This window comes from Dreissena polymorpha, chromosome 5 (genome assembly GCF_020536995.1).
Source record: "Dreissena polymorpha isolate Duluth1 chromosome 5, UMN_Dpol_1.0, whole genome shotgun sequence".
In the NCBI taxonomy this organism is placed as follows: Eukaryota; Metazoa; Mollusca; class Bivalvia; order Myida; family Dreissenidae; genus Dreissena; species Dreissena polymorpha.
The window spans coordinates 125,751,096-125,764,288 of NC_068359.1; the positions used below are offsets into that span (position 1 = coordinate 125,751,096).

Here is a 13,193-nt window from a genome sequence, read left to right on the forward strand (position 1 = left end):
TTTGTAAATGAAAACAACAACAGCAAACAATGTGAATAATCCTTTATGACATAAAAAGTTAATATATAAAAACAATTGAAGCCTTTACTATTGATTGTGCACACAGGTAGTGTGCCGCTCCACGCTCCAGACGCTTGACACGTGCGCACTGCGTCGCCGCTCGATAGCGTGTAACCGGCGTCACACGTGTACCTGGCCACCGCCTCGAACAGGACGCCTGCGGAGATGTCCAGTGACCCGTGCTGGATTCCAAATAATAAGCCGCAGCCTGAAGGTGATAGGTATATGAAAAGGAAACTTCTGCATATCCCCTCTCAAAAGTTTCAAACACATATGAACCGAGCTCTGAGAAAATGAGGCTTAATGTTTAATACAAGTACGTTATGTGTCGTCCAAGATTAAATTGTTCAGTCCGCACAGGTTTATCTGGGACGACACTTTCCGCCTAGACTGGATTTTTGTTTAGAAGAGACTTCATTAAACGAAAAATTCCGTAACAGCGGAAAGTGTCGTCCCAGATTAGCTTGTGTGGAATGCACAGGCTAATCTGGGACGACACTTTAGGCATATGCATTAAGACAAGTTTTCCCATATCGAAGCTCATATAAAATTAAATTATGGAACGTCTTTTAATTAAACAAAGGATGTTCTATGTTCATATTGAAGCATTTCAAATGAAAACTTAAAAATTTATAAAATTTAGTGTATTTTTATCTTGATAAAATTTCATAAGAATGCTAACGTGTCTCAGAAACGACTGAAATAACAACAAATTCAAGGAATCAAAAAAAAATCTGTTGTATTTCTTTGCAACTGTTCCGAGTTTCCAAAAGCAATTATGATATCATATTAATGTCCGACAGACTTACACGACCGGACTGCATTTTTCCGCTAAGAATGGACTCAGCCTAAACTTTTCTAAATGCAATGGCGAAGAATAATAATGGTTTCAATTCTCCATTCATTAGTATTTTAATTGCTTTGTTTACATCAATGTGTTGGGTTACACGCGATACATATCAAATAAGATCATAATTTTCAATATTATTATTACGATTTGAAAACACACCTTTAAGTATGTCCGACATTAATCACGTGTAAGTATTGTTCAATAACAAGGACAACCTAATTAACGCTTATAATGTTTCACAAACGGCCAATCCAACATCTAAATCGATAAGTTTATATGGCCCATTAAACTGAATGACTGTCCTATATGGTCTAATAAATCTGAAAAGAATATATCAACAACAATGCCCGCTGATGCTATCACGCGTTGTAAATATCTTGTATCGATATCAAATACACGTCAGCTTAATGTCTACGCGAATGTCTAGTCTAATAGTTAAATGTGTCCATTACAAGTACGCATATCGTAGATCAACACTTCAATAGAGACTGACCGACTGAATAATTAATCTTTCAACACTGAAACAATTGAACCGTTTACAAATCCAATCACACTTCGGTGAGACGTTAAACAGTATTCCCGATGAGACGTTAAACAGTATTCCCAACGACCAAAACAATCTGAACCAATGTCATGTAAAACACTTTAATAAGCTGGTTAGCTCATTAACAATCTAGAATATAACAATACAACAATGCCTACTGATCCTATCGCAGGTCGGCGCGGCGTTGGACCAGGTCTTGTCAGCCTGGCAGGTGCGCTGTGGGAGACCGTTGATGACGAAACCCGGGTTACACGTGTATGACGCATCTTCCTGGTACGTCGTGCCAGAGGGAGCGGTTACATTGCCGTTTGTTGGATTCAGCGGGAGTCCACAGTCTGGCGAATGAATAGCAAAAGATATGAGGCTCGTTCGGGGGAAACTGGCCTAAACGCATGCGTTAAGTTACGTCCGAACTGGCTTATAGGCTGGACACTTTCCGCCTGAAGTAGATTTTTGTTTAGAATAGAAACAAAAATAATATAAATGTGGCTACAGTGTCGTTAATGACTAGCCTGTGTGGACTGCGCATGATTGGAGTCCAGTTTTCACAGACCTGGGCTCATATAGATCCATCTCATATTAGTTTTCACGACAGAGTTTTAATTTGACGCTAAAACTGTTACAAGTTAGGACTTTTCAATCAAATATTTAGCCTCCCATTTAATTCAGTGCTTATTGATAGCACTATGATGCATTCATACGTCAGGTTTATGTTGCGACTTAACGTTTATAGCACAATTTATCGTCAATGTCGCTCTGACACAAACGACAAGAAATATGAAATAAAAAACTTTGGTCATTTGCATGTATAATTCTTACATAGCCGATTTAAACATTCACTGCGATGTTTCGTAAGACGGGTCCCATGGCGCGCATGAATGCCTGGGCCATATCCTAGTTTCGGACCACGTTCATAGCGTCATGATACAACACAGAGTGGAATGTCGAAAATATGACAAATGTCGTTATTATTAAACGCAATAACGAACTGCGCACCAAGTTTCAGTGCCAAAATTTAATTATATTCACATAGTTGATGACAATTAAAATTTAACGGTTTGATAAAACAATAGCACTATTTTACCATTGTTCAAATCGTGATTTATTTTAGATTATATCATATTAATATCATACGCACACAATGTCAATTGGCGTGAACATTAATTCATGTTTAATGTAAGGCAGATTGGAAGATAGTATCAACAAAGCAGTTATATAAGCAACATGACTCTGGCCTCAATATTTGTCAAGCACAAACCAAATTAACATAGAGGACGAACGTATTTTAAAGCGACATGTTCACAGATTGAGGAATTTAAAGTGTGTCAGTAATTTACAGACTTTTCCCATGGAACTTTAGCGCTCCATCATAATAACATGACTGCAATTTAAAAAAGAAATAAGGACAAAAAGGTTTTCCTCGGCGCGGCCCAAATCAGTGTATTTGATCAATCTAACACATTTCGATTAAAAGGGAACCTATGGTTATTCTCAAATAATTTCGGCGTATAAACGCGTATATTTATAGTTACAATTTTGTAATAGGCATTACCTGACATACCACTGCATTTCTTTACCCTTTTATGGGTAAGTCCTGTTTTTTCGTTTATATAGCGCCTTTTCACACACTGCATGTATGCGTTGAATGTAAACGTTATGTTTTAATAGAATTTGCGCGTTTATTATCAAAGCTAAGTCTACTGTACGAAAGCAGTACGAAAACATCGTCGAAATAATGTACTTTGGACAATCACTGCATCCTTTATGGACGGAAACCAGAGAGAGATCCCTCTTTGCACAAATGTAATAAACATGCATGGCTTACGCCTTACAACCGTAAGTTTAACTTTTATCATACAAGGAACATATTCTGCGAAAACTAATAGATATTCTGTCAAACGCATGCATTATTCTTCACATGAAAATAGTGTTCTAATAATCATTTTGCGTTTGCGGCTAACAGAAACAGCCGCAGCATACGAAAACAAGAGTAAATGTAAAATCGGTTAACAAAGAGAAAACAAAATGCTTCGAGAGAAGCATTCACACGCTAGAAATACAACAGTAACTCAACACCGCAAACCTCACGGGCATCTGGTAAACAATAAATACCGTTTATTTGACACACAGGCGCTGCTGAGCTCCATATTCCAGCTGAAGTGCATGTCGGTGAAGGCAGCCCCACGAGCGTGTGGCCGGTCTTACACGTGAAGGATGCCTTGGCCCCGTACTTGGTCCCCTGCGAGAGATCTACATCTCCGTTCATTGGTTCCGACAACGTACCGCAGTCTGAACGGTGAAAATGATTATAAGAGTCGCGTTCTGGGAAAACTGGGCATAATGCATGTGCGTAAAGTGTCGTCCCAGATTAGCCTGTGTAGTCTTATATTATCCTTAAAAATTCTAAATAATAATGCGTCTTGTTTTGAGAAAACTGCGCATTATGCTTGTCCGCACAGGCTAATCAGTGACGACACTTTCCGCCTTAAATGGATTTTTGCTAAGAAGAGACTTCATGTAAACGAAAAATGTCACAAAGGCGGAAAGTGTTGTCCCTGATTAGCCTGTACGGACAAGCATTATGCCCAGTTTTCTCAGAACGCGACGCATTATTATTTTGAATTTTTAAGGATAATATAAAATTGAAATACTGTTCAAGGAATTCCAGTTACCTTCTCACAACGGCCATGTTTTACACCACTTTGATTGGGAATCCTATCTTTGTATGCATTGTTATATTCATAAAACAACGTAGAAAAATGCTTGTTATCTTTGTAAGAAAAGGTTTCTTAAAAGTCATTTAACAAAAAACCCTAAATAAGCTTCAATTCAAATTGTATAACCATGAATACATTTATAAAAAGTCTATACGTTTTAGCGCAAGCTAAAAGATTCAATCGCCTTCGGCAATTTTGGCGATTTGAAACGCTTACATAGAAATGTTGGTGCTTAAGAAAAAAGTATGAGCCAAAACGTCAGCGTAACGATGCCGCTCCGCATCATACGCTTATTTGCCCTTTATTTGATGGAGCGCTCCTGTCGCTTTGTGTTTGAGACTAACAAATATAATACATATCATCAATGTATTGCTTATAGGCTATAAAAAAACATAACTCCAATGTATTTTTCGTAAATTGACGTATGTTTCTTAAATTTCACCTATACAATACATTCTCACTGGATGCATGTATTCCTATGTGAAATTTTAAGTAACAAATACTCCATGCACTGAGTTTACACGTCTTCATTTAGTTACAGCACATGATCTGTTACAATACGCACGCTTTCTATGCGTAGAACTTGACAATACTAACGAAAGCAACAAGTTCGCGCTTTTATCAAAACACCGGTTTTACAATGGCATGCATGTTTAGTTAAATTGAATGGTGTCTGTTGTAATTGATAACAAAGGGACTTTCAGCTACAAGTATAATCACTTGCCTGCAAAAAACGGTGTGATTCAGTTCCACAAATGGACATGATGAAATATAAATATACTGGAATTAAATTGCTACCCCATACAATTGTTACCGGATATTGCTGTTCACAACTTACTCGCCATAATAAATTATTATCAAATGCTCAATAAGTAGCTGTTTTCAGTAAAAAGGTAAGCTGATGATGATGCCCAAAATAGTCTTGCATATACTGGTTTATTAACCGTTTGTTGAATTCGTAAAAGGCATTCATTGCGATAAACGCTAACGTCATTACCGACGTCAATCAAAATATAAGTCGCCAGTTAAGTCCGCCTTTTACCCACCCTCATTAACATTCTTGTAAACGGTTGCAATCACATGCTATCTCTTAGCAGTGGATTATCCAGTACTCCATGTGGCATTTATGGCGGTTACATGTATTGGTAGGTTCCACGTGGTCTTTTTAAGTAGGAAATTGTAATACACTTATAGAGAAATCTTGATATTTTTTACACTCTCCACTTTCTTTTACATTTTCAACTTTAATCGCAAGCTGAACGATTCAATCGCATCGGCGAATTTGGCGATCGGAAACTCTAACATAAAAAATAATAATTCATTAAGATTATTACTGGTTTCAAGAAAATTAACATTCCCTTTTCATACCTTTGATTTCGCACACAGGTTTCGGGTTATCCCAGTTTCCTGCGCTCGTGCACGTGGTTGAGAGGGCTCCTATGAGCGTATATCCGGTGTTGCACGTGAAATAGCTCGAGCTTCCATACGTGGTTCCGGTCCCCTGGTCGATTGTACCGCTGGATGGGGCCGTGATAGCCTTACAATCTGAAGTGTGTTTTTATTAGATACAATTTTTTTGAGTGTTTGCGCATAAATAATATTAGGTGAGAGTTGAAAACGGATAGATATATTTATCGTGGCGTGTAGAAATAAATTAAGATTATTAAATATTTATTAAAATATATCAATTTTACAGAATTGTGCTATCATGTGAGCCAACTAGATTGATGTCATACTCTTGACACCTTCGCATGCACATGTCACAATCTCACATAACATGGGCCTGACAATTCCAAGAACCATTAGGGTCTCAAAAACACCTCACACGAAGTCCGTCCTTGTTTGTACGCATGACGTTTACAGGCAAAAGTTTACCTTTAATAACACACGTTGGACTTGACCCATCCCACGCTCCGGTTGCCGTACACGTTCTTGTTGAAATACCCGTTAGGGTGTAGCCCACACTGCACGAGTACTCAGCCTTGCTTAGATAGTCCTTGCTCGGGATGAACTGCACTGCTCCGTTGATAGGGGCCGTCAAATCCGGACAATCTTTCAAACCAGAAGCAAAGGGAACATGTGCGAGATATTTAACGTCACACCGTTTAGCAATTTTATTAATATACCTTTGGGTTCAGTGTCTAAGCAAACGGATATCGAGACCATTTAATATTCAAATAATGTATTTTTAGAATCCAGAATGATCCATCGGACAAAATAAATGTTCAATTTTCAAATGCATTTATTCTAGATGTATACTCGTATAATAACGGAACAACTGAGGAAGCTTTAGGTTGAACATCAATACATAAATTAATGGAAGTCTGTTATATTTATTTGAAGCCTCATATAAATTTGCAGACCCCCCCCCGCCCCAGATTTCCTCGAATTTCGAAAAACAGTTATTTTCTGTCTGCGTGATATGGAGAAGTGCAATCCATCTTACAGTTTATTGTGCATGTAGGTTTCGCCCCGCTCCATGCGGCGTCCGATTGACACGTGACAGATGAAGGTCCGTTCCTCGTGTAACCGGTGTTACAAGTGAATGTCGCAACGGCCTGGTATAACGTTCCACCGGAGTATTCGACGATGCCGTTGTCAACCAGTCCTAAGCTCTTACAGTCTGCGTACAATCAAAGCAAATATATTTTTCAAAATATTCAAAGATAATTCGAATAATGATGGTAATGATGGTCCCAAACCGTCAGGTAATCATACGCGTTGCAGGCACCTTTAGTACATCTGTTTAGAAACTTATTTTGTAACAGAAATTTTTGTGGAGACTTACTCATTGGTACTCAGCTACCGACGGTTAATTAGCATTTGTTCCGAATTATAATTCATTGATTGTCTGACCAAATACGGACTAGTCTACGACCCATGATCAATTTTACACGTTGGAACAACATAGTAAGCATTGTTCTTTTGAAAAATACTTGTCAAATCAAATGTAAATCCTGATTTAATTGGTCTCTAGACGAACGGAACCCGGACAATTGGCACTCTGCACTTAATGTCTTTCCGGACAATCGGCATCTCGTGAATTGTTTCCTCCAGGACAATTGCCACCCGATTAAATTGTCTACCTGTAGAATCGGCTCCCGATTAGTTTGTCACCCCAGACAATCGGCTCGTGACTTATTTTTACCCGTTTTTGGCTAATTTTTGAACTGCGATCCGATAATTTGCAGCCCCGGACAATCACCTCCGTCATTCCAGACAACCGCAACATAAATATTCGATTGCAATACAAAATACACAATAAGTCGGGCGCCAATAGTCTTGGATGACAAATTAAGCAGACCCAATTCTCAAGGTCGACAAATTTACGAGGCGCTGATTGTCCGGGAATGCAAACAAACACACACACAGGGAGCCGATTGTCCGGTTGCCGTTGTCCTACCGAGGCCATGAACGAAAATATTAGTTTTCTGTGTCATAAGAGGCGTTATATATATATTTTCTTATTCGTTCTGAAAATCAAGATCAATCGGGCTTTTTCACTTTTGCTGTATGCCAGGTTTCTTTCTCGTCTGACTGACCATTAAAATACCAACCTGATCTACCGAGTTTCGTCGGATCCTCTAATACATGCACGCGCACATACGAATAATCGTTCGATTACCAGTTATTACGGATTGTCACACAGAAAACGAACAAAAAACTTCAAAAATGCGCCCAAATACGGACCTTTCTTGCTGCAAGTTGCCTCGCCTGTCTTCTCGTATCCCGCCAAACACTGACACGTGCCTCCCGTGCACTGCGAGTTCAGGATGTTAGAGCACACTGCCGGTCGGACGCTGCAGTCATCGCCCAGCACAGCTGTTCAATACCACAATAAGTACACGGACATGCATAATATCCACACGATCATCGCTGATTTTTTACACAGAGTTGGTTATGAACTCGTATAGGTCTGCTATGCGAACCACTTGTACGGATTTTAAGATGCTAACGCGCAACCAAAAATTAGGAATTTCTTCCCAATTGTTTTCTTTTGTTAGACTGGAATAAAGAAAATTATTTTTTAAAGTATAAAGTTTTAGATTTTTTAATTTTTTCACATAAGCTCTTCTTTCCTTCCTTCTTCTTAGTTTCTTATTCAGTGTTACGGTATTGGATTATATTATAAGTGAAATATTCCTGCATAAAACTCCGCTCAAATCTTTACCTGGCCTGCAGTTGACACCAGTGTACCCGGAAGTGCAGTTGCACGTGTACTTGTTGATCTCATTTGAGCAGAGGCCGCCATTGAGACATGGGCTGGGTGAACACTCATCGATGTCTGACAAGATAAGATGTGCATCTGCTGCTTTAAGGCCATTAAACAAATTTATGAAATGATATGCTAGCTAATGAAATGAGCAATATATGTGTAATTTAAACTGCCAGACACGTTTTAATTTGTCTCAAAATTCTTTGTTGAACAGCATTTGCTGCCGCATTATTTTAAGAAGAAAAACAACAGTACCGGGATTTTACTACATGTTTTGTTATTATACTATAAACATTCGTATGTACAATACGTCGACATACACGAGGGGCGCGACGTCAACTTTTGTTTTCTGTCTCAAGAGAAATGAGCGAGCTATAAACACATGATTTGTACATTTCACATCAAGTTAAAGATATTAACACTCACCTATTTGGCAGTTTCTCCCGGTGTAGCCTGCTACACACGTGCACGTGTAGTTGTTGATACTATGCGCGCACGTGGCTCCGTTCTGACACGGGTTGGGAGAACATTCATTGATGTCTAAAAAAGAAAAACAGATGTGAACAGTTATTGAAATAATATAATGAGACAAAAGTAATAACGGCTAATACCGTTAAAAAAACATGACCAATTTGTAAGAAACAAGTTTACATAGGACCTAAATAGGTTTGATGAAACAAAATGGCGCTGTATTGTCGAGCGCAAAACATTAGAAAGGCCAATTGAAATCTCAAAATCTTAAAACATTTAAATCTTTAAATCAATTCCGTTAAGTAACGGTTATGTCAATAAAATTGTCATTAACTATAAATTCAAGTTGTTGTTATGAGACATTCAAAATTATCACACGCAAACAAAATGCTAGAGTCAAATTTGGGGAAACATGCCAATGAGCAAAACTCTAGGACAGATATAACTTTAACAATACATTACATTGCCACAAAAGACACCAACCAGATGTGTATGTAACTCAGTACAAACGACATAATGATTCCATAATAAGTGATGTGATTTGCAGATGTATAAACATGTTGTTGTTTGGTTCCAGCTGTGAATCGAAAGAGTTTTGTTTTTATTTTCCATGTGATCATTTAACAATTGCTGTTGCTTCAATTATTATGTCAAACTTCGTTTTTAACTGTTTTTGCTGCAATACTATGTTAAAATCTATATTTCGATATTAATAACCATACAATATACAAACTTGTACCGATGTGAATGAGTCAATATATGCAATTGACCAGACTTTTAACCATACAAATGCGTGAGTGTTTAACTCGATACTGTGGACTAGACTTTGGTAGATTCACATACACAATTTTGATGTCTTCCATATAGTAACACACGCTATTGCACGTGTTCATAGACATATATATTCATATTCCCGTCGAACGAAATACACATACCGTCTCTAGACATATATATTCACATACCCGTCTCACAGTTGGTTCCCGTGTACCCAGCCACGCACTGACACACGTAGGCATTCACCAGGTCCACACAAGTGGCTCCATTCTGGCACTGTTTCGTCAAACACTCGTTGATGTCTGAAGTAATATGTCAGAATTGCAAGTTTCTTAAGAAAACATGATTTAAAGAGGAAAATTATCATATAAGGAATATACATTTCGTGAACAATTCATATACTATATATTTTTCTGTACGTCCGTCCGTTAAATTTGCCTACCAACTCCGAACCTCCTATGCTACTTACGGATTTTCACTAACGTGGCACAAAAGTTTATCGACGTCCATGAATAAGTCAAGGCGGATCAAGGCCAATATCACACTTGAAGGCAAAATTTTGAGTTCCGATGTTTGTGTCCGTTCCGCACTTAGTAAATTTTGTCATGTCATGAATTTTGGCTCAAGCATTAAGGTAAATAATACTATGTTTTGAGGGCATGGTCTTTTAACCCTTAAGGTTAAGGACAAAACCAAAAGTAATTGTTTAGCTTCCATTCTCCTGTCATTTTTGTGTCTGCTCCAAATCGACTATACCCTTACACGGATCTGTTGCGACTTGGCGAAAACGATTTGCGCATTATACTTTTATCTAATAATGTTCATCACAGCGAAGCAATATGCATTACGCATAAAGCAGTTAAGACCCATTACGGTCAAGGTCACAACTTGAAGTCAATACATGTATTTTTACTGCCTTTAAAATTGAAATGCTTTGATACATATGCCATAAAACACATGTCTACTTTATTATTGAACACTTTCAATACACATGAATAAACGACTATCAAACTATGCTCGAATTATACAGAGCTTGACAACATCACCGAATGTCTGTCAATCGTGGGATGAAGCAACCATCGCAACTCATGGCAATGCGCTCAAAATAACTAAAACCATATAGATCTAGACCATCGTTAACGCACATATCAATGTATTCCAACAGGTTAAGCGCGTTAGCAACTTGATATTGCAGTGGTATTCCGAGCCCGATGCTCGGCGTCGACTTTTGTGTGATCTTAAATCAAGAATTTTGCTTAGCTTAAGCTGGTTGAACCAATCGAACGTTGATATACAATTTTCTTTGTTCAAATAAGCCACTAAACTCTCCAACAATCAATGATAGGTGCAATATACGTGTTGGTTGCGTTCACATACCTGCTGCGCAGGTTGTGCCGGTAAAGCCTGGGGCACAGTTGCACGAGAACGAGTTGACCAAGTCGTTACATGTCCCATTGTTTTGACACGGCAGACTGGAGCACTCGTTAATATCTGCAATATTCATACCACACAACAACATAAACTGCCAGATATACGCGCATTTATCTAGTGACTTTGAATTTGAACCCCCAACCGCGCACCAACACACAGACCATAATTATAATCCCGTGGATTATAGCATTGTGAACGGGCATACGCTTGGGTCACATTGTTGCGACACTGTTCGATACCCAGATGAAACCCCTCTCAGCGGCAGTAAGCGTTATAAATAATATGCAAATTGGGAAATGGGGGTGAAATCATTTTCTTAAATTAGGTATTTAGTCGAACATTTAGGTTTATATTTAAGATAAATGTTGTCAAAGCTAAATTGAAATAGATTTGATAGCATATATTACCATATAGGCATGAATACATGGAATGGACAGTTTCAAACTTTATCCAACAGTTTAAACCGTCTTCTGTTGAAAATGACTATGCTGTTGGTATTTAAGAACGTGATATAATAGGCAAAAATAAAAACATTTTGGCAATACAAATAATCATGACGGAACTGATGATAATTATATTTGTAGTGACGACGACGACGGCGCGGCATGGATTATTGATGAAAACGATGAGTTAGATGACGATTATGCTGCTGCTGCTATTGCCGCTGCTGCTGATAATGATGCACACTTTCCACAACGATGATTTTGCTGCTGGTGTTGATAATGACGATGATGATAACGAATATCAAAATTGATACTTAATATTAAAATACATGATCTATAATCGATCACTTTGATAATAGTGATTGTTTTCAAAACATAAAGGTAAATAAGGTACGCCAGTGATGCCAACTCAGCAAGATACGTACTGTCACTGCATGTCTTTCCTTCATAACCCAGTGGACACGTGCAGCTGAAATCATTGACCTCGTCAATACATGTCCCACGTGTGCATGGGTCAGGAGAGCAGTTGTCGATATCTGGTATGTAAAAACATGTTCATAAATGTATTGGGTCGCACTAAAAGTTCTAGATAAAACAAATAATATGGAACATAATGTGAGTAGGAAATATGTACAGAAAATGCATAATTACACAGTTAAATCTTAATTCAGTCACAACGAAACTATTTAATATGTAACTATTTATTCGACGTTTATAAGACATAATATGTCCCGTTAATGCTACTTATTACCGACTGCGTAAGCACACTTTTCAAGTATCCGCTTTACTTACTTGTTCCGCAATTTGATCCAGTAAAGCCTGCTATACAGGTGCAAGTGTACTTGTTAACCAGATTCGCACACGCGCCGCCATTCAAACACGGGTTGGAGTCACACTCATTTATTTCTAAACCAATGTAAAAATGTGTTTTAATTAATATTTTTGCTACAGAAAGTTCGGTCATTAAATATTACTTAATCAAAATAGACGAACACATGTGGTGTTTCTCAATAATTTCTATTAGAAATTAATATTGGAATCGACTTGAACGTCTGTGCTACTAACACACGAGAACACATTTGCCTACTAGGCGATACAAAATAAAACAACACACACAAATATATACGTAACTATTTTGGTAATATTCCAAATAAAACTTTTCATAAAAATGCAAACACTCACCTGTTTGACAAAACGCTCCAGTGAATCCATCCTGACACTGGCACGTGTATCCATTATGTACGTCAGAGCAGGTTGCATTGTTTGTGCAGGCATTGCTGTTACATTCGTCAACACCTGATAATACAACATGCATTGCTTCACATAGTTCACACGACACGCACATGTATGCACCAATATATTAACATACTATAACTATGAAAGTATTAGTGCCTACAGCGATAAAGTCAACTTGTAGAATGTCTAAAGCCATAAATAACTGTGGCGGTATAATTCCAGTCAGAAAAAAATGCAAAATTAAAACCAAGTATACATATAAACAAGTACGTGTATTATATAGTCCTAATAAACATTATTCGGATCTCTATAAACCCCTAGGTATGAATAACGTGTATATTACGCACTTGTTTCTAATGATTGTGTGTATGACAGAAGTGATGACATCACGTTTGCAAAACAAAACACATTAATGACACTTGTATATGAAGCTGTTGAAAATCTGAAAACA

The 13,193-nt window shown here is 37.9% G+C and overlaps 1 protein-coding gene across 1 annotated transcript; it reads right to left on the reverse strand.

Annotated features, from left to right (window-relative positions):
* Nucleotides 1–1,856: 1,856 nt before the first annotated feature.
* On the reverse strand, nt 1,857–12,821 carry LOC127831614 (fibropellin-3-like). The gene is made up of 10 exons (XM_052356592.1): nt 12,689–12,821; nt 11,010–11,123; nt 9,821–9,934; nt 8,814–8,927; nt 8,343–8,456; nt 7,862–7,993; nt 6,047–6,223; nt 5,540–5,716; nt 3,567–3,743; nt 1,857–1,894 (listed from the first exon to the last, which is right to left on the reverse strand). Exons 1-10 carry the CDS (start codon nt 12,819–12,821, stop codon nt 1,857–1,859), a joined length of 1,290 nt encoding a protein of 429 aa, XP_052212552.1.
* Between the last annotated feature and the right edge of the window lie 372 nt (nt 12,822–13,193).